Source organism: Amblyomma mixtum, chromosome 5 (assembly GCF_055824585.1).
Source record: "Amblyomma mixtum isolate Tamu chromosome 5, ASM5582458v1, whole genome shotgun sequence".
Taxonomy (NCBI): Eukaryota; Metazoa; Arthropoda; class Arachnida; order Ixodida; family Ixodidae; genus Amblyomma; species Amblyomma mixtum.
In genome coordinates this window covers 15,101,237-15,128,885 of record NC_143016.1, presented here as the reverse complement: position 1 = coordinate 15,128,885, position 27,649 = coordinate 15,101,237, and the positions used below count along the sequence as shown (strand labels likewise).

The window sequence follows — 27,649 nt, the reverse complement described above, 5'->3', positions numbered from 1 at the left end:
CAAATTATGCGAGTAAATACAGTACACAACTCTTACTACACTGAAACAAAGCAAATTCAACTTGTGTGAATTTTTATTGTCTCCAAGACTGTTGTCGTAAACACAGAGATGATGAGGTGATGAAACAAAGAGAAACGAACAATAAACCGACCGGCCTTTTCATTTTTTGTGCTGCACTGATCACTCACTTTCGGAGCCAGATTGAGCAGGGGAACCAGGTGGGCTACCCTGCTTAGAGCCAGAGGGCGTCCCAGAACGTGAATGTGACCCTGACCGAGATCTAGAGCCTGATTTTGAACGTGACCTGGAACGCGACCTTGATGGAGACCGTGAACCAGACTTCGACCTAGACCGCGATCGTGATGGTGACTTGGATGCTGAGCGGGCTGGGGACCCTGATTTCGACCTTGATCCTGACCTTGACCGTGACTTTGATCTCGAGCCTGACCGAGATCTCGATCCAGATCGTGACCTGGAAGGAGACTTTGAGGGCGATTTGGAAGCTGACCTGGACCTTGACCGAGATTTTGACCTTGAACCTGATTTAGACCGTGAGCCAGATTTAGACCTGGAACGGGATTTTGAATGAGAACGAGATCGTGAGTTAGCTGGGGATCCTGACTTTGACCGCGAACGAGACCGCGATGGTGACTTTGACCTCGATGGGGACCGTGATTTGTTGGATCCAGACCGAGAGCCAGAGGCTGATCTCGACCTTGACCGTCTTGGACTGCTTGCTGGTGACCTACAATGAAGAAAACAGCAAGCATGTGAGGACAGGCAACATTAGTATTGCATTCTAGTAGCAACCATGACACCGTAATAATTTGCCAGCTCATAGGAAACTGAAATCTCAACCTTTTCACAAAACCCATTAGTAAAGTTCCTCCTTAAACTGCACTAAGGCAACCTCCATCTTGGCTGTTTATAGTATTACAGTAAAATCTCAGTGGTACCAACATCGCTCATACGAATTCGTAAAATCTACCAGACAAAATGCACTGTATATAATGTGTACAATTTCAAGTGTTCTGAACATTCTCCTGCACTCATACAGTTGATATGAACACAAGAGCAGTAACTGCCCCCATGAGCAGCGCTGCCCTTATATCGCCAACCCCGCGATCATCAGTCATACCGTACACGGTGGCCGCACACAATCAAAAGGTGGCTGCGTGGCCATAAGTAAATCCCACCAGCCCTAAATAGGCTTGCCTAGGTGAACGCAATTTCCTGTTCTTCAGCATTAGGATTTTGATCATTTTTTTAATGACATGGATATTTCTCACAGTTCCATGAGATTCATATCAGCAAGATTCTCCTGCATTTGCAAATGCTGCTAATCACTTATGCTTTGCACCTGACAAGTGAGTGTTCGAATTTTAGAGAAGCACGTGACGGTCAACTCACCCCTTGTTTGACTGTTCTTTCTCATTCTCCGAGTCTGAAGAGACAATCTGGCGTCTCTTCCCTTTCCCAACGTCAGAGTCACCAGCCTCACTGCCAGAGGAGATGCGCTTGCGCTTCCTGCCCTTGGTGCTCTCATCCTCACTGCCACTGCAAAGCAGCGGACAAGGCCATCAGTGCGCGCCACATCAAGCACAGCAGAAAGAGGTAACATGATGACTATTGGCGGGGTCAGCTACATAGCTACAGAAGGTGTACAAATGATCAGGTTCAATTTACTCTGCACCACAGTACAGCATGCAAACCCAGACACAGTGCAAACTACAAAGGATATCTCTTCTGCATCGTAACAGTACACCTACAAGAACTAAACTAACCCACTATCATTCAACTTCTAATTTCACACAGGTACTAACTCATTTCATTTTAACTGACCAGAATTTTTTTTTTTTGAATCGCAGAACACTTGAGGTCCACAATTAAGGATGGAACCAGTTCTTCATTAAGTTCTACATTCTATGGGGATTCCAAACCTTTACAAGCAAAGACAATGTGCTGATTTCAAATCTGCAAACAATAACAATAAAACAAAAACCACAATAATGAGTCTTGCTAAGCCGAATAAACAGTAAGCAATGTACAATGTCACATGAGAGTGCTGCTGGCAGTTAAACCAAATACGGTCATTCACATGCAGGCGATACCTGCACTTTCCTGCCACCAGTGACACATGGTACACTCTTGCAAATCCATCAAAACTGATTGTCAGCCACTTCTTCTTTAAAAGCAATACCACAGAACAAATTTACAGCCATTCAGGAAAGGCAGCAATATGCTTCAAAACAATTTTTTTTAAAAAAGGACACAACATAATTCTGCACTTGTTCTCGTGCGGAGCACTATTGAATACGTTTTTCTTTTCTCTTCCTTTTTGACTGGCATACCTCACATGTCAATATATATCCCGCATTCATCTTGCTTTTGTAAAGAACTCAAAATATGCTCGCATAAATAAGCCACGAAACTCTCGTGGCTCTGCTGTAGACCCTCCCTTGCCCTCACCTGGACTTGCCACCTCGGTCAGATTCTGACTCGTCGCTGGAGGAGATGGTTTCCTTGGAGACGATGCGCAGCCGCTGCTTGGCCGACATGCCCGAGTCCTTGGCTGCCGCTGCTGCTGCTGCTGCAGCAGCTTTCTTGCTGCTGCCCTTGGCCCCCTTGCGGGAACGGCCGCCCTTCTCTTTCTCACCACCATCCCTGCGGCTCATGCGCCTGCATTGGACACACACAGGCAGGCGTCAGCCAGCATCAAAATGGGTGCACTCCTTCTAGCTGACAACCTCTGACATTGATGATGGCTGGGGCAACCGCTTTAATGCACTGCTTGTTGGCTGCAATGCCTGCAATGAACAAAACTTCACAGCATCAGAAAATAACGGGCATGCGTTAGTTGCAGCTTAGAGGAGGTTGCACACAACAGCGCAGTTTGTGCACAGCCATCATCATCTTCTCCTCCCTTACCCTTCCTACTTTGGTGAGGTTGCTCTCTCCAGAGTATTATGTTGACGACCATTAAACCATACATAAAGGGCAATCTGACCATGGAAGCTGTAACATGCTTTCAGCTCAGTCATTCATATCGGCACATAGCTGCCATGCCAGCTTTCTTTCATGCCATTCAATTGAAAGGTAGAGAGCTACGAGTGACGAACCAAAGCAGGAAGGCACTCACTCCTTCTTCTTCTTGCGGGGTTTCTCCTCCCCATCAGAGCCAGCTTGGTGCTTCTTGCGCTTCTTCTTTTCCTTGACTTCACCATTCTCTCCCGGTTCACCTCCTTCATCACTGCTGTCACTGACATAGTCCTGGGTCTTGCGTCCCTACAAGGGCCATCCCATACAGACACAAAAAAAAAAACACATGCTAAGTGAATCCTCCAGCAAACATCACACTTTTAACTTTTGCCATGGACTAGATGCAATTCTGGCATTTAGGCAACTGCCCCCAACATTAAGGTGTTTGTTCAACATCACGTCACCTGGCATGCCACCAGTAAAAGAAGGTAGCATGCTGTAACACACCGAGTACCCCTTCCACTGTCTTCATGATACTCATCGGGCTGACCAATCCAAATCAAGTTAAGAGGCTGAGATTGTTGCCGGCTACTAACAGGACTAGCCCTGCAATTACCCCAGTCGACTGCTCTGCCGCAGCGTGCAAACACAAGTGATTCAGGGCACGCAGGCAGCCCGCAGCATGGACTTGCCTTTGACTTCTTGGGCTTCTCGTCGGGCAGCTCGACAAACTGCAGCTTGCTCTTGCTCTTCTCGACGAACTCCTGGCGCTTCATGATCATGGCCCTCTCCTGCTCCTGCTTCTGCTCCTCGATCATCCTCTGCTCCTCGGAGATCTTGCGGCGAAGGGCCTCCCGCTCCTCCTCCTGCTTACGGCGGATTTCCCGCTCTTCCTCGTCCATGCGGCGTGCACGGGCCACGTGGTACTGCGCCTGGCTCAGCAAGTCCTGGCACTGCCTGTAGCACAGGAGCAAGGACCAAGAACGAGGGTCAAGGATAAACGCCTGGTTCAAGCACCCATGCGGGCACTCCATGAAGGAACATGCAGCAGCCATTCCTGAACATCTCTTCCACATGGTCGCTGCATGCTGAACGCAGCTTTTATGGCATCAACAACTAGATCAGCTGAACAGTACAAGCTAGCCTGCAGGCAGCATGGAAGCCATACCATGTGCACTAATAATCGGCTACACTTGACTATATGAAGTCACCCAGAGCTGAAACTACCATATATACTCGTGTAAGGGCCGCACATTTTTCCACGGTTTTGATGAGGAGCAGCTTTTACATGGGACTGGCATTTATCCATAAATTTTTTCCACCTCCAGGGGAGCCCCGAGAACACGACCCCATTTTATACGGTAACATGCATTTTTATGACGAATTAGCGTAGCCTGGCAAATCCTCCAAATACATAAAGCATTGAAAGCATGGATGATGCAACAAGCACCCGATAACAGGCACAAAAAGTAAAACAGGTTGCTAGATCCCTTTACTGGTGCATAGCTGCCAGTAATGAGCAATGACGGCTTGGTCAACAGCTCGGAGTGGCACTCCACACATGTGCCTCACGGCCATCAGTGTGAGGTGGCCTTCGCCTGGCCTGCTTTTCTGTGTGCTTTGCTGTCGAAGGCCTTGCAGAAATCAATTACAAATTTGACTTTAATGTGAGGTTATTGTGTGATAGTAACTGGGTAACAAGTTTAGAACTTTGATCATACACTGGGACTAGATTCCAAGCACCTTCGCTGCGATTTTGAAGCGAAGCATGCCAAGCTCAGCAACACCAGGCAAATGGCATGCTACTGCGCTGCGTATTTCACCAGCGTCGCCTGGCGGGCGACTCAGTTCCTTGCATGTACCCCGTTTTGGCTTTTGCGCAGGATAACATTTCGTCCTTTCTGGTGCAAATGCTGAGCGCACAAGATGAGTCAGCAGCGCTGAAGCACTGTGTGTTCGCAATTCCAGGCAAAGTGTGGCATGCAGGATGCGTCCTTGGTCACAGCGAGTGTCACAGGTCATTATCATACTACATGGGCAAAATTATGCACGCATGGAGCAATTCTTTTGGCTGATGTCGTTTTTTTTCAATTACAGGCTGCCAAACTAGAAGTGTGGCCTTAACACGGGAGGCAGCCCTTACGTGAGTATTATATATGGTAATTTTTCAAGTGATGAATACTGCTTTGTACAGTGTCCCACCATATACAATGTGAAAGGAAACAAAGTACGAGCATTCAATTATTGATTAGTCCATAATTATGAGTGACAAGCACAGTTTCTTTGTTTTCTAACTAGCTTTCCTCTTGGCATATAATATCCAAAAGTCATTCGTACCTGTAGTAGAGCAATAACCAGACAATATGCACTTCTGTGCTAATTCCTGTTCCTTTCATACTGCACACAGGAACACAGCAAAGTGAACATCCTACCGGTCACAAAAATCAATTTCACAAACACAACGAGTACACATTCTCACCTGGACTCGGCAGCAGCTTGGGCAAGGTCATACTTCATTCGGTCCCCATGGACACTCAGGTATTGAAAATACCTGCACAAACAAAAGGGTACAGATTACGCCGCTGTTAAGAAGGTCACTAAAAACATAGTAAGAGCAAAACTAACAAAATGAACTTCATTTTTGCATGTAGTGTAGAGTTACAGGAGCTCCTGTAATGACCACACACCATTCCAAAGGCACGGAAACAGTGCAGGACTGAAGAGGGTTAACAGCACCTGCTCATTTTCATGGCTACTGAAGCATGGCTATTGGGCAATTTGGTTCTTCTTTCTTCCGAGAAGTAAAATCAGTTGCATTCCAGCTTCATCCGTATTTCTTCTAGGCTCACGTGAACGAGCGCCAATGCTACCCTATCAAAAAGTGCCATTTTACCAAAATGCTGACAATAGGTGCAAAGATTAAGAACAGGTAAAAACAAAGAATCTTCAGCACATTTAATCCACAATCCTTTCCAAACACCCACTGTACATCCCGCAACTCTATTCCTCTGGGGCTCCAACAACGACGGCATCAAGATTCTCCTCCCACAAATTCGGTGCCAGTACGAGGCAATTTTTCGCACGAATGATGGCCTCTCTTAAGCCTCGAAGCAAGGTTAGCTGCATTTTCACTCCTCTATGCTTTCGAAACACCACCTCTGAGCAACCAGCGAGTTGAAATAAGAATCAAGGGAGTGAATCACCATCACAATGCATACACACCTGTGTGCAAGGCCAAGCTCGTGAACGGCTGAGAGCACGGTGGCCAGGGAGGACTTGTCGTCACGCAAGCACTGGGCAGCCAGCTTCTGCAGCACCAGGGCAATGTTGTAGAGCAGCAGGGTGTCCTGGGGTGCCACCCGGCGTGCCCTGAGTAGCACACGCTTGCACTCGCGCAGACGGTTGCAGCGGAACAGAGCACGGGCCAGGTACACCAGAATGTCCACATGATGGTGCCGGTAGAACTTGCGCAGGCAGTTCTCGTACTGAAATGCACAGCAGATGCCACAGTCTCTTATCTGCTGGATAAAGCACCATGATCAGACCGGATTGCTTGGCAATTCACAAACAGGTAAAAGTAAGCCCCACCTATGGCAAGGTGAACGTATTGAATACAAGTCAACCCATTTCTTTCCAGTAACATTATCCAAAGCCAGATGCACTAAACAATAACCATGAGCAAAAAAACGCCCTCCCATAATCAAACACGGTCTTGTCTGCAGTCAAGATCAAGCACAACCCGACAGACTGTTACCTCATCATCCCAGATTCTAGTGACATACAAAGTTGTAGCTAACTTCTTAGCCTTGCTTTCTATAACAGAGAAAGCTGTACACAGAAGATCATCAGCATCGCTTTTAGCAGCGGAACAGGCTAATGAGAGGGCGGAGGCTAATGAGAACAGTGCTCTCAAACACATGCACTGTAGGGTCATGTTATTCATGGGATTCTTGGAGTCTGCGATAACATGAAGTGGGGCACTGTACAGCTATTGCTGCCACTTCTTTGCCACCGAGGGAGGTGAAAAGTACGGGAAGCTTTTTGCCAGTGAAGGGTAGACGCCATTTTCGCGATTTTGAAAGCCGGTTTTTCGCAGAAAAGCTTAATTTTTTAAGTTCACGGATTTTTCGGACTGTTCGATTATTCGGACCATTTTTCGGGTACCACCGAGTCTGAAAAATCGGACGGCGACTGTATGCCTATCAGAGGCAAGGAAGAGTGAAAAAGAATGCAAAGAAGCAAAGGAGAAGCCACCCCAATAAAGAAGCCAGCACTTACCATTTGAATCGCAGCAACATATTGCTTCTGCTCCACATATATGTGTGCAATGTTGAGCCAGACGTCACAAAAGTCAGCAGTAGCCTCCCGCACTTGGGCAAAGATGTCCCGAGACTCCGAAATGTAGCCCTTGTGGGCCAGCACAGCACCTGTAAGGGAACCATATTTATGTGTTTAAGGGGGGAGCCTGGTCTTGAAAAGAAAATTTTATTAATCTAGTCATAGCTATGAAATTTTTAGGCCACATGTATTTTTGTGCGCTGATTCTAGATGTGTCATTTAATTTCATGTAAAACAATTCCTTGAGCACTTGTGCAATTTTTATGCATGTATTTGGGGAAGAGTTTTGAAGAAAATTTGCTGCAGGAAACTCGCTGAAATGTATGCCATTGGGTTCTCTTGATACCAAGAAATGCAATAAGGGTAAAATTATCATCTTGGCTATCATAGAACTTGAGTTATAGGGTACTGGAGCTGCCACTTCAGGAACAGGAGCACACACTTTTCGTCTAATTTCTGAAGCGACAAATTCAAAACCCTATAACTCGGGTTCTATGATAGGCAGAAAGATAATTTTACCCTTATTGCATTCCTTGGCGTCAAGAGAACCCAATGGCATACATTTCAGCGAATTTCCTGCAGCAAATTTTCTTCAAAACTCTTCCCCAAATACATGCATAAAAATTGCATAAGTGCTCAATGAATTGTTTTACATGAAATTAAATGACACATCTAGAATCAGCGCACAAAAATACATATTCCCTGAAGGTTTCTTAACTGTGACTTCATTAATAAAAATTTTTTCTTCAAGACCAGTGTCCCCCCTTAACACAAGCACATCCATCACTTGCTAAGGTACCACGAGAGAGTGAGCACACGCATGAAATGAGTCCAAAACATATGCGAATATAGACAAGGCCGAGCAAGAACTGTACTAGCTGAGCTTGTTGGCTGAAGCTACATCACTGAAACTAGTTTTCTTGCGTGGACTGTCAATTAAAACTAGCACTGACGAGTAACAAGCAGCAGTGACACAGCAATCACAATGAGTGAAGCTGGAAGGTCACATTTTCTAAGCCTGCTTACTCGCAATGCTAACAACAAGCTGTCCACGTCTCGCAAGCAGTTTAGTGTCGTATCAATGCTTTAAGCACTGTGAGTAATTAAGGCACTCCACACTGTTTGGCTCAAATCACCACTCTACACAAGCTCATCCCTAGTGAATAGAGCTGCATGAGAAAGCAACAGCAATTCTTCACTGTCAAGGTTAAAAACTGTGACCCCTGCAAGGAGTTCAGGTGAACACCAGTTGCGTTCAATTTGTGTGCACCACTAAACTGTGCCTGTGCCCACGTGCTGAGAACAGAGAAGGAGGAGAACCAACCGACGCCGTTGGCGGCCCAGATGTTGCGTGGGTCGAGGCGCAGCACCTGCTTGTACATGGCCAGGGCCCGGTCCTGGTGGCGGCGCTCCTTGTCCCGGTCACGGATGGGCTGGTGCAGCGTCTGCAGCCACACGTTGCCCAGTGCCACCAGGGAGTAGGCATCCCCGGGGGCCCCCTTCAGGATGCGCTCAAACTTCTTCTGGCCTGGACCCCACTCCTGCTTGCCCAGGTGGAGGTTCCCAATGAGGGACCATGAGTCGGGATGCTCCTGCAAGGCACCACACACCAGAGTTGGCCAAGTCAGTGGGGTGAACACAACCACCTCCATCTCACGGGGCATTCAAACATTTCATTTTAATGCTAGAGCATTAGAAGGGCCACGGAGGTGAAAACTGTCGGGCGTCAGCATCGGCGGCGACGTCTGTGTGGAGCCACCACCTGCTACCTCTAGAAGGTGGCAGGTGGTGTTTAGGGGGATTTTCCTCACTACCTGCCAACAGTCCCTATCTCCCCTGGCCCCTCTCCACTTATTGGGGGAAGGAGGCAGATGCGGGATTAAAATGACTCAGCAAAAAAGACAATGCCTGAGAAGAATATGACTCCAACAGCAGCAGGCCTATGTGCAAAGTAGACAGCCTCCCAAAGAACGATGTGTGCAAAAAATGAGGCTTGCAAGGGGTGTTCCTCCTCTGCACTGCTCAGGAAGAGCAACCTGCGCTTTGTGTGTGTGTATTCGCGCCTTCTTTTGTCCCGTCGTCTTCGCGCAGTGCTGTTTCACTCTAGCAACCTGGCTCTCACATGTCCCATTGGTGGCTGCGTCTGAAGCACCCACCTGCCAGTGCAGTGGTGCATTGCTTAACCACTGCACCACTGTGCCGGCAGTAGTATCAGGACTTGCCACAATCTATCAGAGTGACATGTTTTGCATAATTACAACAGCCGGACTAAGCAAACATCCAGAGATGACACAATGTGAGATGAGGAGATGACACAATTGGCACAGAATCAGAATTTGAATAGACTGGCGAGTGAGAAAAGGATGTTGTCACGTTTCCTCTGCATCAAAGCAAGTGATTATGCCTCAATTTTTTTCTGGGTGCATATTTAGACTACTGGTACAGTCTGATGAGCAAAGTCAAATGCAGCCCATGGCAGAGATTTCATCAATTTTTTTAGCCTCAGAGAACCCCGACAGCTTTCAAAAGGAGCCTAGGAGCCCTCCGTGTCTAGGTTTCCATCCCTTTCTCCCTGACATGCATGCAAAAGACGGCATGCAGAAACACGGCCCATTAAATAATGCACAAATTTAATTAATAATGACTGGGTGTATAGTGAAACTATCTGGTATTTTCACAGTACAACTGAGGACCGAAATAGGGTGAGTAAAGGACAGGGGTTGAGGCATGCATAGATTGAGGTGCTTGGGGCACCCAAAAATAACTCTTGAGGAGCTTGAGGGCTCAACAGAACACGGTTTGAGAGCCGCAGGCTTAGATAATGCTTTTTTTCATTTGTCTTTGATCCTAATTTTACTATAATGGGTGCTAAATATCAGGCCTTTGAAAATGCCCCCTGAACTCCAATCATAAAGTATGAAAAAGCTTGGACACAGGTAAGGTAGCAAATAAAGGACAGAATCATTACCCCATGTTCTGTAAGGCTGCCAAAACACTGCAATAAGTGCTTCATGGTGTCCTTCCCAGTTACACCTGCTTGCTAAAGACTATACCAACAATATCATTCTTGACAACACTGTTATGCAGCTGCAGTCAGAGGCAACAAGGTCAGCTGCACGTATGCCCATAGATGTGGCTACCTGTGTCTATAACCATGAAACATCGGTAAAACCATTATGTGCAAGTTAACAATACTTGTCAGAGCTCTAAGTTCAAACAGCACCTGCTTATTCTGAGAAAGTTGATGTAATAAAATAAAATCTACTTATTTTGTTAAACAAGAATATAAGAGGGTGAGACGCACTAGCTGAGAAAGCCTACTACATTAAAGCATCATTCATTTTTTACACAAAGCAAGCAACAATACCAGAACTTGATTTCAGGTAACAGGAACGAAAAAGCAGTGTGAGGCCTGGTATTTCTCCATCATCACCTGATTCACTTGAAGGGCTTCCTTGAACCAATCAGAGGCCTCATAGATTTGGCCTCTGTCTCTTGCCATGCAGCCCAGACGAAGATAACCTGCCAACAAAAAAGAACATTCAAACTCATAGGCAAGTATCACTAAGGTCAAATTTTGCATAATGATGACAGCTCGAGCCTATCAAATTTAGTGAAATTTATGTAAAGGTGAGTGTGGCTTGTCCAGCATAATTCGTTTCATTAGCATAATCATAAATACATTTACATGTTGCACTTCCAGAGAAACAAAAACTAGATGGTGCAAGAAGGCTCCACAGACAGACTTTTTAATTCAGCAACAGCAAGCTTGAAGGGTAGATGAAAATGAGAGTTCTCTTAATATGCCTTTCAGCAGAGTCACTGAAGCACGTGCACGTGCTAATAAAGAAACAATTTTCTGAGCATTTTTTTTGCTTCTATGAAAGCACTGAGAGGTTAAAGAGGAAACAGGTAAAAAAACTACCTCACTCATGAAAAGCACAATCGCCCGTGGTAGCTCCCCCCACAAAAAAAAAGGTCACAAAAAGGACATGGGTGCACCGGCATTAGCCATATTATCAGAATAAAATCTTCGTATAAGTAACAGAGTGGAAAGAACAATTCAGGTCAACCATTGTGAGCATGGCAAGCTGTCAGCATTTACCAGCGTCAACCACACAAGACAAATCTGGCAGTTACTACACTGCACAGCACCAATACCAACCAGTTAGCGACTGTCAACACACAATGTTGTTACATAAGCATTATAAACTGCTGGCTTTTACAAGACCTCATTAATATGTTACACATTTCACCTAACTAACAAAATGTTCCTACAATTCCTCCAGTCTTGGGCTAATGACCTCAATCTGTTTCTTCACCATGGGCACTAGCAACATCTAGGTTGCATAGGTGATTATGCGTAGTGTCTACATTTCATCTTTATTCATGATCTCATTTGTCATTTTTAATGCTTTTCGATTAAAGCACACTCTTTCATTCAAGTTTCACATATGTACACCGGACAAAAGTGAAGGCTCCCAGCAGATAATAGGCACTCAGGCCAATAATTAAATATAAGAATGAATTTATCAGAAAGGTAGGCCTGAGGCCACTGGGTGAGGAGATCAAAATTATAGTGATTCCTTAGTGTGGGGGTCCTGTCAATTTCAGATTTTGGGTTACGTTATATTCCGATAAATATTCACTTCAAGCCCAAGACAAGCCCTCTGACACAAGACCAGCTTCCCACAGAGCAGAGCAGTGAGGACCAAGCAAAAAGACCTGCACAGGGACGCTGCCACTCACAGTCAACATAGTTGGGGTGCTCTCGAAGGATGTTCTTGTAGGCCTGTTCGGCCCGGTCAAAGAGGCTCAGGGCCTCGTACAGTCGGGCCAGGTTGTACGTGGTGGTCACCGAGATGGAGCCGTAATAGTGCTCGTCATTTTGGGCCTCAGTGCGACTGCGGTCCAGGGATGCCTCGTAGAAGCGCCGTGCCTCCTGCAGGTTGCCCATCCGGAAGTGCAGCGCCCCCACATTGTTCAGGATCTCCGGTGGCACGTCCGCTTTCACCTGGGGTCAGGGCAAAGGAAGATGCCAGATGATGCACCCGACAACGCATCCCCACATACCAATCTGTGAAAGAACAAGCACCTCAAGGCCAGTGAGCCTGTGAGCCGGCACACAGTAAGAGAGGGCACAAGGCTTGTCTACAGCACTCTGGCAGTGCACTGAGCAGATAAGAAAGCAGCATCTGACAGCAGCTGTTGCTGTTGGGATACAGTTTATGGTTTATTGGGGTTTAATGTCCCAAAGCGACTCAGGCTATGAGGGACGCTGGTTGGGATACGGTGCACACGACTGTGCAGTCTGTACACCTGTACACTAGCACCGCCTACAAACGCCTAAGGCTACACTGGCTGATGATGCCACTGTTGCTATGCAGCGCACCACTTAAGTGCTCAGACTGGCAAAGCCCGCAGTGCATCTTTTTATGCAAACTGAGTTATCAAGGTAGCAGCAACAGTGTGGTCGCCCACTGGAACACGGCTACAGGTCTGGCTATAATATATGACATCAGGCAAAAACTTCAACTGAAGAAAATTAATCGCCATATTAACAGACACATATTTGTGTTAACAAAACAAAGTGCTTGCTAGCTGGTGGGAGGTAGGTTCTAGGCTAAAAGCTAAAAAGTAACAAGTAGCTAGGTTTTCTGACCTGAACTGATATGTTCAACAAAGCATCAATTTTTCAATTCGCTTTAGAGGAAGACATAAAAGGCAAAAAAAATAAAGCATCAGCCTAATAACCGAAGCAACAGCTCAAAGAAAGTCGCATTAAGGGGGGACATGGGTCTTAGATCATGTTTTTTATTTACAGACCAAATGCAATGAAACTGCACAGACTTATTCAGTTTTTTCTGCTGATTTCAAATCTGCAATTTGTTTATTTCTAGGCCAATTAGTTCCTTAGATATTATATATATCATGCCATTGTCTGCTGAAACAATAGAAAAGAAATGGGCCACCAGAAATTTAATTTTAATGTGTGGGTAGATACTACAATGTGTGTGAGGAATGCAACGCTGGAAGCAGTTTTCAGTTTTTTGTCCATGTGGACAAATGGGCTTAATAGTTAGTTTCATGTGTGTCATGTTTTCTGGCACTGTATGTCTGGTCAACTCACTTGAAAACTAACTATTAAGCCCATTTGTCCACACGGACAAAAAACTGAAAACTGCTTCCAGCGTTGCATTCCTCACACACATTGTAGTATCTACCCACACATTAAAATTAAATTTCTAGTGGCCCATTTTTTTTCTATTGTTTCAGCAGACAATGGCATGATGTATATTAATATCTCAGGAACAAATTGGCCTAGAACTAAACAAATTGCATATTTGAAATCAGCAGAAAAAACTGAATAAGTCTGTGCAGTTTCATTGCCTTTGGTCTGTAAATAAAAAAAAAAATGCTCTAAGACCCATGTCCCCCCCTTAAACTGAAGTCCATAGTGGAAGAAGTAGTCGCAATGAACAGATGAGAAACCTTGTCCTGGAGCAGACGGGTGGCAGTTCCGTAGGCTGACAGTGCCCCTTGGACGTCTCCCTGCTCCAGGATCTGAGCCAGCTCTATCCAGGCCTCCACATCCTCAGGGAACTGCTCAGTCACCTGCATTCCAAGACATGCACACACATGCGCAAGTAGGTGTCACTCCCATTGGGTGCAAGGTGAACCCAAGCAAGAAGAAACATTACTGCTTGTGAATGCAGACACTTGCAAACGCAGGTGACAAGAAAAACAAGAAACACTTTACACAACAGTGAAATGAGACCTCCTGTTATTTATTGTTCAAATAACATACCTCTAATATTAGCGGCATCAAATAATAAGCTAGAAGCAGTGAAATAGTCAGAAATTAGAGATTCATATGAATGCAACCGAAGACTCACTACCATGTCACCATGCAATACTACACACAACTCAATGAAGAAAGCAATCCAAGAAAATACGGCCCCAAATTTGTATTAAAAAAAAAATAATAGCACTAATTCACAACACTCAGCAAGACTTTAAGCACTTTAACAACGCTGAATGTTTTACTGTTTTATCAAGTCCCTATGCTAAAATCCTCCTGAAATGCAGCTGTTATTATGTGCTGCAACTCGTAAATGTTGGAACAATGGAACAATTATCCTTGTTAGAGTGCTTTTGGCACTCTCACTGGATTAAGGTTGCATCAACCTGCATATATATGCAGAGTGCAAATGAAGAGTAGCAATATAAGATCAAGGGAGAGGAACAGTGCCGCATTAGAACTTGCCTTCTTGAGGTGAGTCTTTGCCTGGTCTCGCTTGGACTGACTCGATGAGTTGGCATACAGCGATCCCAGGATTTTCATGGTCTCATAGTTGCCAGGCTGGGCCTTGAGTACTTTCTCAAAACACTGCGCCGCATTGTCGACGTCCCCCCGGAAGATGTACATTTGGCCAAGGCCAAAATGCGGCAGCACGAAGGATGGTGGTGCAAACTGAGTAGCCTGTTGGCAAAGAAAACAGCCAAATGGCATCACTTCTGCCGATACTGGCTAAAGCGGCACCAAATAACAGACAGAAAGAAAGTAAAATGGAGCCTAAGGAGGTAGGCCTCTGCCCACACCACTCTTATTTTGTGGGTATGCATAAAAAAAAAAAAGGAAACACTGGAATGCCACCAAAATTCTTTTAGCATGCATTTACTTATATGCTGCAACTCATAAATGTTGGAACATCTCAAAAGTATTACGAAGTGAGACAATAATATGCAGGCCTGGTAAAACATAACAATTGCACCTGCGTAATGGTCATTTGCTAAATCAATGCGATGCCCAGCATTCGCTCTGCATTACTGGCTCAAACTAGCGATAGCAGGAACGTGGCGCCATTTCAGGAAACAACCAAGGGCTGCAATTATAAAAACTAAATAGAATTGTATGATAGCAATTTTGTTGCGATTACCCAAAGCAAATACCGTATTTACTCACATAATAGGCACACTTTGTTTCCAGAAAATCGGGCTCAAAGTTCGGGGTGAGCCTATTACGCGAAATTACGCCTATTACGCGACTCGCAAAATTGAACATACCGCATAAACGCACCCATGTGTGGGCCGCAAACTGTTTTATCAAAGGAAAAATTTAAAAAAAAAAAGATACGTGTAAGGGCCGCACCGAGACCCATGCGGGAATAGCCTTTGAAATGCACGCGCCGTGGCCTCTGTGATCAGCTTCGGCTGCACGCAATGGCCGCTTGATCGAGGAGGCCACACATGTGCACAGGAGCTTCTAGCTTCAGGCCACAGAGGGCGCTCGAGGCCAAGCTCATCATCATCCTAAACTTTTTCCTCCACCACGAGCTTTCGCTATCCATTTTGGCATAAGCATCGCCAGCTCCAGTTTTTTTTTGTGGCGGTTAAAGTGCTGGGATCTGTGGTAGCCTATTAGTTCTTCGTAGCTGTGGCTTTGCCGCCGAGCGTTACTGTTCTAGCACGACCTACAAGCACCTTAATAGCTACACGGCTGGGAGTTTGTTCTCAAACACGGCAAGCATGCGGCAGGCAGGAAATTCGACATCTCCAAAAAGTGTGGCAGTTGCGACTGTGGCGTGCCTAAATTTTCATACATGACTCCAAGCGCCGAGGTTTCCATGGGCCGAAGTCGGGAAGGTTTCCGGCTGGAGATGAAGCTTTCCAAACAGACGTTTAAAGTGAGCATCCCTGAAAACTGTGTACGGCTGTTCCACGCGATGTCGTTGTATGTGCTGTGGGTCCGCAGCAGCTGTGACGGCGGCAGCACTAGTGAGGACTAGTGGTCAGTTCCGCAAAAACTGTTAAAGGGACTATGCAATGAATTAAAGGTCACTTGTAAATGTTTTCAATACTTCGAAATGATGCTAAGAAGCATTCACACCAAGTATGAGTCTTCGGAACTGAGCCGGCAATTTATTAAGAATTTTTAAAAACCGTGTTTTTTAAAATTCGCGGGCCGATTGGTGTTTTCGTAGTGACCGACTTCCGACACCGAAATCGGGAAAATAGACGTCACTAGTCCCGTGACGTCGGCAGGCCACTACACGTTGTCATTCGCTGGAGCCACGGCAGCCATGACATCACGGGTACACTTCCGGTAGCCGTGAAAATCGTTTGCTCGAGCCGCCGCGCGACCCCCTCGGTACCCTCGGGCAAGCGTGAGCCAGGGCACTGCCTTCACGCATACGTTTTCAATTTACCTCTGCCGCCTCTTTCTGTCGGGAGTTCGGAAACCACTAGCAGTGCCTTTGTCGCAGTGACAAGCAAAGAAATCCGACGTGCAACGCGATCCAGGAAGGCAAAGAGAGACCGAAGAGACGCTGCCGACGCTGCTGCTGGGGTGCTGGGTGCGACAACCGGAAGTCACAAACCAAACGGGAATGACGCATTTGTGGGCGGGGCCCAGTCCCAGAGCTGTTTTCTTTATTTTTTCTTGGTGCTCCGCATGTACGAGTTGAGGGGGGAGAGGAGGAGCATGATTTTTAATTGTCTATAACTTCGTTATTATTGATGCTAGCTCAAAAATTCTTGCACTGGGGTGACAAGTGATAGAATGCCTATCTCTCGTCTGCTTTACGTAATCACAATTTACTGCATAGTCCCTTTAAAATAAAGATTTGGGGGTGGGGGGAGGCATCGGCTTGCAATCATGTAAATACAGTATTGATCTCAGGGCTTTTTTCGGGGTGCGCCTATTATGCGCGGAAATAAAAAAAAATTATTTTTAGCTACCAAACTGGGGGTGCGCCTATGATGTAAGTGCACCTATTATATGCGTAAACACAGCACTAACTCGGTCTCCACAAATCAGACAGAAATACAGTAAAGCCTCATTGACACATTCCCGGTTCATACAATTTCGCGGTTCACATGCTCAAAATCGCAGGCAATAAAAATATCCCATGGAGTTGCGCCATTGTTTTTTCCAAATATGACGTTTCCGGATAAGACAACTTCCCGGCTACTATGTTCACAATTTCAATAAATTCTGATTGTATAAATGTTCAGCAACCAAATGCTTCTTGGCTACTACGTTGACAATTTCAATAAATTCTGGTCATATAGATGTTTATCAACCAAATGCAATGGGTAGGCTGAACCTGAGTGCACGCAACATGAGCTGAAATGCAGCGACAGTTTGTGAACGAACTGTGAAAGCGTAAGGGGCAAACATACCCAGCCAGTACTTCTGAAAGAACAGAAGGTGTCATGTGAAGTAGAGTAGTGCAGCCACACAGTGCCTTCAACTCAGCTCCAACCCACCGAACAAATGACTGCAGTGACCGTAAGTGAGAGGCCCAGCGGCAGTACCTGGTAGTAATACTGGAAGGCCTGGTCATAGTCCTCCTGAACGTGGAAGGAGCGGGCCAGCTGGTAGCAGCTCTCGGCCCGCATGGCCTCGTTCTCCGTGTTGTGGAAAGCGTGCAGGGCCAGGTGCTGCACCTTGCTGTAGTCCTTCTTGAAGAAGAAGTGGTTGGCCAGCTGGTTGAGCACCACGGGGCACGACGGGTCGACCGCATACGCCCGCGACAGCATCTGGACGCCAGCACGCGTTGCCTCGGGCCCCTTGCGGTTCAGCTGCAGCACGGCCAGCCCCGAGAGGGCACCCACGCACTGTGGGTCCAGGGCCAGCGCCCGCTCAAAGGCCGCCCGTGCTTTCTCCTGCTTGCCCAGGCGGTAGAGGCAGTGGCCCATCCCAAGACGCACCTGCATGCCACGTTGCTCAACCCGTCAGAAAGGAGCAATGCCACAAGAGAGGGCATGGTGTTGAAAGAACACAGGCCGCAAAGTGCACTCAGCTGTTTCTATACACACAATACCACACCCCCTGGAAGCAGTAGTGCATTGCACCCAGCATGAAATCTACACCTTTTGGCGGGTTAATGGCTTCATCATGAAGTATCTCGTGAAGAACACTACAGCAATTAAGTATCTTAAGTTCAAACAAAGGAATAATTTGTTGAAGTTCCATATTCCAAGGCACTTAACACACAGGCAAGGTGATGATGCTGTAGTGGCAGACTCAGTATTCATTTGGGCAACACAAAATTACTAAGTATCCACAGAAATCCCACTGCACAGAGGTTACTGCATTTTCCCTCGCTGATGAACAGAAAGTAAAGACAGAGGTCTAGTCTGTGTTTTTGTGTTCAGGCGAAGAATCACCAAGTTGCTGCAACAGGCTAATTTCAACGAGAGTAAAAAAATGAGGGGCTCATTACGACATACACAGGAAGGAAGAGAACAGCCGATGAACCTAGGAAAGCATAACGAAATGTTTTTATTATTTGTAGTGTTGGCTAATATAAAATTACAGTGCAATCAATTTTTACCTGAAAAAAAAAAATTGATTAGAATGTAGAGGAAGAAACAACCACATCCAGCCCATGGGATCCGAACCCACGACCTCCACACCGACTGAGGTACAGCAGCGGCTGTACATTCTTCTACTTTTGAGTGTACTTGCGTCGCATGTAGCCTAACCTTGAGTGAGTTAAGGGGAGACACTAGTCTTAGACCTATTTTCCTTATTTTTAGTCCAATCCTAATGAAACTAGACCAGCTGGCTCGGTTTTTTACACTGATTTCAACAGTTGAATTATCTTTCTCATAAAGTAGTTGGTTCCCAATATAATTCATTTTAATTAGTCATTCATTAGTGCCTCTGTGCAAAAAAAGAAGTGTCAATAAAAAATCATTTTTAATCCATGGCTACATAGCATGGTGAGTAAAGAGTGGAATAGTAATCAAAACCATTTTTCTATTTTACCCTCATTAGTAATTTTACAACACTTGGAATATCAATGTTCAAGGTATGAATGTAATGCATCGATAAACTTTGCGAAATTGTGCGATTGAGCAAATCTGCATTGATTATTGCATACACTGTGCCTTTAGCTTCCCTTAGCAAACAACAGGACATCTCTATCTGTCCTAGATGTTGAGATATCGACATACTAAGACAACCAGATGCCCAAAATTTTCATGCTATAAAATTTTCTGCTCCTACATAAATTCAGGCCACACGGTGATCTGAATTTAATATTACGGCCAAAATGTTGATTTCTTGAAGGAAAAAACTGGTACAATAAAAACTGGTAAGTACAAGTACAAGTAAAAGGTAAGTACAAGCGAAATATCAGTGTCACAGGGAACAAGTGCTCTTTATCCCGGGACTCCTCCCCTGCGAACTCATTGCTCCTTTCATTTTTAAGCATCAAATGCTTTTAGCTCCCGTTGTCGGCAGTGTGGTGACGTCACGCCGAGACCGAGAGCCATCATCCGGGCTCTGAAACGAGAACATCCGGGCACCGTACGAGACTAAACGAGATTTAACGAGACTCTCTAAGCCCTCCTACGCAACCGGCATGCAAGCGCCGGTTGGTCTCCAAACGAGTAACAAAAAATAACTGCTGCCAGTGCCTTCTCAATGTTTATCAAGATATCAGTCGAGCTGTGCGTTTGATAATGCACGGAATTATAATTTCCGATTTCTAATAACGTGTGCAAAAAGCACATAAATGCCACGATACACTTCGTTGTCATACGTGATCTCTTAGGGGCTTCGCGCATCGAAGCCAAGCCGCGCAGGCGCACAGGGGCCCGGGGGAGAAGCGCTGTGTTCAAAGGGCAAGGCATCGCACGGAATGGGTGGTGGCGTTCCTCCCTTCCTTTACGGTGCGGTTCGGGTGTCCACAGAGATGGCAGAGAATTACTGCGCCATTTCCTTTCCTCAAAAAACCTTGCGTTCAAATGCGCTGAACGGGTGGTGGCGTTCCTGCCTTCCTGTACGGTGCGGTTCGGGTGTCTACCGAGATGACATTAGGCCCGTAAACATTTCATGCTTACTCTACTCTCGGTTACGGGAGAGGCAGAGATTTTTTTTTCTACATTCCAGTGCAAACTAATTCAACACTACACAAACTAACGGGCTCTAAATAGCATCCACCTCCTTCGCGTCGCCATCTCAGCACTATAGTACTTATTTGCACTAGAGTCAACAAAACTTTTCACACAGAGCCCCCACACTGACCTCTCAGTCAGCTTGGCCTACAGCCAGAGAGAAAAGCTACACACCTCTCTGTAGACCAAAAGCAGCACCAGTGATAGCACTTGTCACTCCACAAGCAAAATAGCCACCAATAAAGTGTTTGGTCATGACTGAAATGTATGCTGTGCAGTGCTAAAGCAGTCTCCCATGCTAAAGAGGCATGGTCCAAGCAACAGTGGACGCAGCGAGAACTTGAAAGTACAACAGCAAACACTGACCTCAGCTGGACAGTTTGGGTTGGTACGCAGAGCCTTCTTATAGAAGGCCAGTGCACCTCTGTAGTCTTTCTTGTTGAACGCAATGCATGCCTTGCCCAAAAGTGATGGAATGTTGTTGGGGGACTGGCAGAAAGAGAGGGTAAAACAAATCACATTAAATGCACTTTCTTACACTCACAAGTGCAAAAAAAAGCATATTGCTGAATGACAGCTTAACAAAGAAGCTCACCTGGTTGAGTACAAAGTTGAATTGAGCATCTGCTTGGTCCATTTTGTCACCTTCCAGAAGACAGAAGTACGCTCGCCCGAGCAGATGGTTCTGAAGAAGAGATGGAGCGCATTTCACAAGTGAAATGGCAGGACTAGTGAGCCACAGTCAGTACATGAATGAAGCAAGACTCATTTATAATCATCAAGAAGACTTATAAAACAGTAGCACAGTATTCACCGCATGCATACCATCACAGTTAATTTATTCTTATGCAGAAAAAAGAGAAAAAAGTGCAAACATAGACAAAAACCATGCACATAAGGAAGAACTACATAAAAAGTAAAACAGGAATCGAACCACGAAACATGAAAGTTGTGACTGAACAACAATGATACTACTAATGACCCCACACAATGCCTCATGCTAGAGCCTGCCAGCCCCTGACCTGTGTGTACATGATGATTTTGTCGGCAGTGGTGTACAGCAGGGTGGCCTTGGTGAACAGTTCATGCTTGCGGTCCTTGTTCTTCTCCCGGCTGGCCTTGTGCACATAGTAGGCGGCCAGTGTGTCCAGGCAGGTCATCTGGTCCTGCTCAAAGTCCCGGTAGTCAAGCCGGGCCTCCGTGCGGCCAGCTTCAAGCAGCCGCACAAAGTCATCCACCTTTCCCTGGCGGTAGTACTCCAGCTGCAGAGCCATGCAACATAAGCCATGAAAACAACATCGCTGATTTCAGAGCATCCTAACAGCAGCCATCACTAGTAATGTGCATCACGCATGGATGTAATATGTGCATAGCAAGAGTTATCCCTCCACATGCCATCTAGTTGAGAGGAGGAGGACTGAAAAAGGGGACTAAGCAAGCTGGCTCCATTGTAAATTCAATAACTCTTCACAACTGCAGGTGCCATGCATGACATCAGCAAAGCCAAACTAATAAGACTCCACAGTTCTTGGATTTGACAGACCTGCAGCTGTAGCTAGAATAACGAAACTAAAAGATCAGTTTCCTGGTCCTGAAGTTGGTCAAGCTTCTTATTATGCCTGCAGTCTAATTAGGATATTTGGCACCAGTCCCCACTGACAGTTAATACGCTGGGAACTCAAACTTGTGGCATGCATGCGGAGATACCCACAAAGATGGTAGAGAAGACAAACATTACAAAGGATCATTTGGCACAGCACTTGATTCAACATGCAAGTCACTATAGTCGGATACAACTCAAGAACGAAGCGGCTGATGCCCCTCAAAGGAGGCCCTCCAGCCAATAGCGGCGACCGATTCTCATGACGTCGTGGTTAATTAATGCTCTTCGACTTGCTAGCATGAAATCGCAGGGAGTGGCAGATGAAGGGGGATTAGCCATGGCTTAAACAGATTAACCCTTTGAAGGTTTTTGCCGTATATGTACGGCGGCGGTTTTCTGTCCCGCAAGGTCTTTGCCGTACGGGTACGGTTTCGATCTTCCGTTTGAAATTTTGCGCCAAAAGAACAATGCGTGCTCACTGGGGGGTGCTGCCACCTCTTAGGACTTACAAGAAGTGTTTGAATTTTGTGCTGCCTTCTTACGGAGATAAGCAGAACTTATGTCTAGCTTTAGCACAGCGGCACAGACTGCAGCAACACCCCTTTTGTAGTTTTGGTTTCGCCGCGTGATCGCAACGGAGTCGCGCGAAATTTGAGTTTTCTTTTTGGCAGCACTATCTTGCAGGGGCTGCCGAAGTTGATTTCTATCTTTATTGGCGCTGCTCTTAGCTTGCTTATCACCGTTGCTCGCGAGGTATTCTCGCCCTCTGTGGCAACGCGCCTACGCGGTTTTGATTCCGCCGCGGGATCACAACGGAGTCGCGCGAAACGTGTTTTCTCTTTTTGGGCACTGTTTTGCAGAGGCGGTGAAAGTTGATTTCTATCTTTATTGGTGCTGCTCTTAGCTTGCTTATCACCGTTGCTATTCTATTCTATTGAACATTTTCCAGTTGTGAGTGATGCCGTCCCCAAAGTACTGTTCCTAATTTTTTTTTACTATTTATTCTCGATTATATAGATTTTGTAGATTCAAGATCCGCAATAAAGTAATTTGACCACCTGGGAAAGTTTTCTTCAAAATAATTCGACCCTCAAAGGGTTAATCACAGCATCATTAAAATGGCTAGACGCCACTGACTGGAGGCTCCTTTCAGGGGCATCAGCCGCTTCATTCTTGAGTTGCATACAACTACAGTGAATTGTTGTTTATTTTTGTATTCCATTTCAACTCATGAGCAACCTGCACATCCTGATTCACTCAAGCACTAAAACTCATCCATAGCTTCCCTGCTCTCAAAGACTTTTTATCCTACTATTATTATTAAAAAAAAAATTTGTCAACAAACTTGCGATTGGCAACTTTCCCCACTCTCTGGAGTCAGACACCACTATAGTTGGATACAACTCAAGAAAGCAGCGGCAAAGGCCCCTCAAAAGAGGCCCTCCAGTCAACGGCCTGGACCAACTATCATGATGTCCTGGTGAATCCAGATAATCCATGATTAATCCCTTTGCCACTATCAGCCCCATGTGATGTAGCACTAGCAGATAAAAGCGGACTAACTGTGACATCATGACAATAAGTCAATGCCATTAGATGGAGGGCCTCCTTTGGGGGGGGGCATTTGCCGCTGCATTCTTGAGTTGCGTCCGGCTATAATACAATCATTTATGGGTAGATGATAGTGTCACGAAAGTTTTTGTCCTGAGCTGCATGTGACCACCGATGAACACCACATGGGAGGCTTCAGAATTAATTTCAACCAGCCCGAATGTTTTAGCATGTGCTGACATTGCAGAGCACACTAGCACTTTAGAGCGCAGCAATTAGGTGCCCGCTTCTGCATTCCGCATTGTAGTCATCGGCCATCTGCGTAACACGCCACCTGAGAGGTCACCCTGTCACCTGTCAGATGGCAGGTAGTAACGAAGCGAAACGCCACCTGCCACCGCGAGCAACGTTTATAGATACTTTTTTAGTTCCGTAACTCCTCGCAGCGCAAGTAGGGAGCAAGCGGCCGGTCGCCGTCCCCGCCACCGCGGCGCTGCAATCGCGGGTTGAGCTTCGAGAGCGAGAGTCGTCTGCTAGCGTGCAGTGTTTCGTACGAGCACTCGCATTCGAATCATCGCTGCGCGACTGCTGTTTTTTGTTTCCAGCTCTTGCCCGGAGGTAATCCATAACATATGTGTGCTTAGCGCGTTTGCAAATTTAAGAGCAGTATTCTGAGCCGTGTCACAAGCGGCCGTTTTGTACGGGCAATGACGAAATGCATGCTTCGATTCAGCTTCTCGTGAGGTGAACCTAACCTTGCTACTTCGATAGATTCGGATTATCCGCCGAACCAGTTTTTTCGCGACTGGCTGTTGTGTCTCGCATTTCGCGCAAAATTACTTTTACGTTTTATTACAGCAATGCTGGTGCAAATAAAACCCGCCGCTGTCTCAGTGGCTACGGCCAGCGGCTGCTTTCCCGAAAGCCGCGAGTTCGATACCGGTGTAGCCGAAATGCATGAGTAATTCAAGGCCCTTGGCATTTAAACAGAAAAATTTTATTCACAAACCCACTAAACATCGTTGTAGACAGATTTGCTGTCAACTAATTTGTCAGACAAGCTTCGCCTACTTTCGCTCTCTTGGAGCTCTAACGGCGCTACTATTTTCCAAGCACTTTGCTCACGCAAAGAAGTGCATGCGCGTCACTAAATAAAAATCAATTAATTGAGCTGTGAACACCTCAGCATGCTCTGGACAACCAACACCATTCGTGCCTTTTTTTACAAGAGAATCCAGCAGGTTTCAAAACAGGTCGCCGAACATCTCGCCTTTTCTAGACTGTTTTATAGCACCCTCTACCGCGCTTACACAGGCAAATATCTTTTTGGAAGGGTACGCGAGACTGCCACTGACATACTCGCGCTCAGTAATGAGCATAGCCTCACGCGGCAGAGAATCCTGCCTGCCAAGTGCGTCACATTGCGCTACAGAGTTCACACTGCGCTTTATTTTTCATTTTAAAAGCCACATAGCCTGCCAAATAGTACAAGGCTGTTTCTTCTGGTGATGGAACACTGTATCTGTGTCGTTGGAGGCATTGGAGAGGTCCCTGAAAAGTATCGCCATCAGCTCCTGCCAGATCTGTTCTTTCTAGCCTTTTTCTGGATGAGAGCGTCGCGACGCTTTTCTCCGAGGCTCTCGAAGGCACTAATTAAGACACCATCAGTTCCCGTCTCACAGTTCCCTTTTACAGCTACTTCAACAGGTGTATAAAGAGAAAGCAGCCTAAATAATTGGCTGAACTTGGTCACTGTAGGGTGGTCTTCGTCACCTCCTAATGACCTCACTAGGCCAAAAAATCTCTGGATTAAAAAAAAAACACATTATATATGAGCATTTCTAGGCTTTTTCAATGTGTCAAGCGGTTCTTGGTTAAACTTCGCTGTGAGAATATAGCTGACGCCCTTGTTGTGTAGGAAGTCTATGATATTGATATTTCCTCTTGCTTCCGTCCGGATGGCGTTTCTCCGGGTTGCTCTTGTACCTAATCTGAACGAAAAAACGTAGCATTGAAACAGGACACAGAAAGATGAGGACAGGACGGGGCTACGTGTAGCCCCGTTCTGTCCTCATCTTTCTGTGTCCTGTTTCAACGCTACGTTTTTTCGTTCAGATTATGTATGACCAACTGGTCCCACAGTGTACGCTGTTAAACTACATTTCTTCTACATTGGGCACTTTTATTTGTTCTCGTCCCCTTCATGAGCAACAAAAAAAATGTAGCCCCGTCCTGTCCTCATCTTTCTGTGTCCTCTTTCAACGCTACGTTTTTTCTTTCTGATTATGTACGACCAACTGGCCCCACAGTGTACTCCGTTAAACTTCATCTCGATCCTCTTGTAGCCGCTGGTACAACCGGGCACGAAGCAAGTGCGCGTCGTCGCGCTCGAAAGCTGCTTCACGGCCAGCAGCGTTTGTTGTTCTGAGTGCACGATGGGGACCACGTGTTCGCAGAGCGCACAGGAACACAGAAGGACAAAAAAAAAAGGCAACGACAAACCCGGGCACGGGCTATGTAGTATCTGTAGGAGAGGAGTCGCGCACGCGGGTGACCGCGCAAACCTCGACTGCAGCGCCCTCTCACCGCCCGGGTACAAGCAGCGCCCGCTTTCAGAGGAGGAGTTATGAAACTAAAAAAGTATCTATAAACGTTGACCGCGAGAGCGGAGGAGCGGACAACCAGAAGGTGGCTACCACAGGAAGATCGCGGAGGGTGGCTAGCAGCGTAACATGCCATGTGCCAGCAGTGGTGTGAAAACACAAGAAGAGCTCTGCCCAGAGCTCAAATTTCACATTACTGGCTATCGTAACCATCTGTCAATCATTTTACATTTCACCTCCATTGATATGCACCCACTCCCAGGATTTATGGGAAGGTGAGAAGCAATAAACGATGCAATTTCCTCTGCTACTGTTATTACAGGCTGAATAGCCTATGCTTAGCCATGGTAGCTGTTTTACAATGTTATGCGATAAAGTGTTGCCTCACTGTACTCTGGAACTTCACAGTACTAATAAACACTGGCACTGGGGGTAACAAAATTGCATCATACAGTGGCCATGCACAGGGGACAGGACAGGCAGTGTGACAGAGTGACATAGAAATAGTGCCACCCCTGTAAGCCTGAAAGCATGTCCCTGTACCAGTGGTGTCTTGCACTGTTGAGACACACACAAAAAAATTAAAATTTGCAGGAACACCTAATTACATTATGTTTCGGCAGTGTGATAGCATTAGAAGCTGTACATGCCTTTACCGGAAGTGCCGTCTGTTCTCTTCAACCAATTGGAATTATCCAGACTGGTGACGTCACTTTCCTAGAGCCAATGGGCGAATTCTACGACGACGACACATTTACTTTCCCAATGAGGCTTCTAAAGCTATCGCATCAAAAAAAAAAAAGACTCCAGGTGCACCACACTCTCTCAGTAGCGCTGGAAAGACGCGACGGCACACCAGGAAACCGCAACCTCTTACCAGGAAGAAATCAAGACCAACAGGTGTGTTCTTCACTGCAATGAACTAGGTACGTCATGTATTTCATTTTTCTTCAAATGCAAAATAAACTTTCCCGCTAAACTTTCTCACATATGCTAAATAAATTGTCTCTGCCGAAACTTAGGCCATCTCTCTCTTTTTTTTTTTTGCCTTTTCTAAATTATTGCTGCGCACTGCATGTATTTTATCCACAGCAAGGAAGTTCGTGATTATGGTTGCTGAAATGCGGAAGGTCTATAGCTAGCACCAACACATCTATGAAGCGCATCGCGACGACTCAACGAGTATTTGCTCTGCGCAACTCTCCGCAATTCGTCCCTCGCGTATACCGTTTCCTCACGCTCAATCGCCAGCTCTTACGTACCGCAAGGTTGACCCATAGGTGCAGTTGAGCCTGCTCCTGTCGGAGAATGCCCAAGACTTCTTCTCCGTCCGGGAGTTGATCCACATCGAGCTCAATCACCTGGAACAAGCACGTTACAGGAGCAGATCAGTATCTACATGCGGAAAACGGTAATACTGGTGAGCGTCCGCCACAACCGCTCCACATGCCGACAGCGACCACGATGAAAGCCAGGACAGGACACGAACTCACCTCATCGGTGTCACGCAATGGGATCTCTATGGAGCCTGGCATCGTGGAAGGCCTTCCGCTGACAGAAACGACGTTAGAGACAAGAAATCAGCGCATGTGACACTCAACCAAGCATCTGCAACCCGTCCATTCTACTGCTGCGTGCGTTGTTTTGGAAATGGCGATGGCAC

General features: G+C 46.2%; 1 protein-coding gene across 1 annotated transcript; it reads right to left on the bottom strand.

The window, feature by feature from the left end:
- Positions 1-55: 55 nt before the first annotated feature.
- Ctr9 (RNA polymerase-associated protein Ctr9) lies at positions 56-27,649 on the bottom strand. The gene is made up of 19 exons (XM_089543433.1): positions 27,480-27,649; positions 27,249-27,347; positions 21,252-21,491; positions 20,825-20,914; positions 20,596-20,718; positions 17,638-18,033; positions 14,585-14,800; positions 13,810-13,932; positions 12,067-12,331; positions 10,751-10,839; positions 8,642-8,909; positions 7,258-7,406; positions 6,202-6,464; positions 5,459-5,530; positions 3,672-3,936; positions 3,140-3,285; positions 2,470-2,679; positions 1,411-1,557; positions 56-745 (listed from the first exon to the last, which is right to left on the bottom strand). Exons 1-19 carry the CDS (start codon positions 27,519-27,521, stop codon positions 181-183), a joined length of 3,768 nt encoding a protein of 1,255 aa, XP_089399559.1. The 5' UTR covers positions 27,522-27,649; the 3' UTR covers positions 56-180.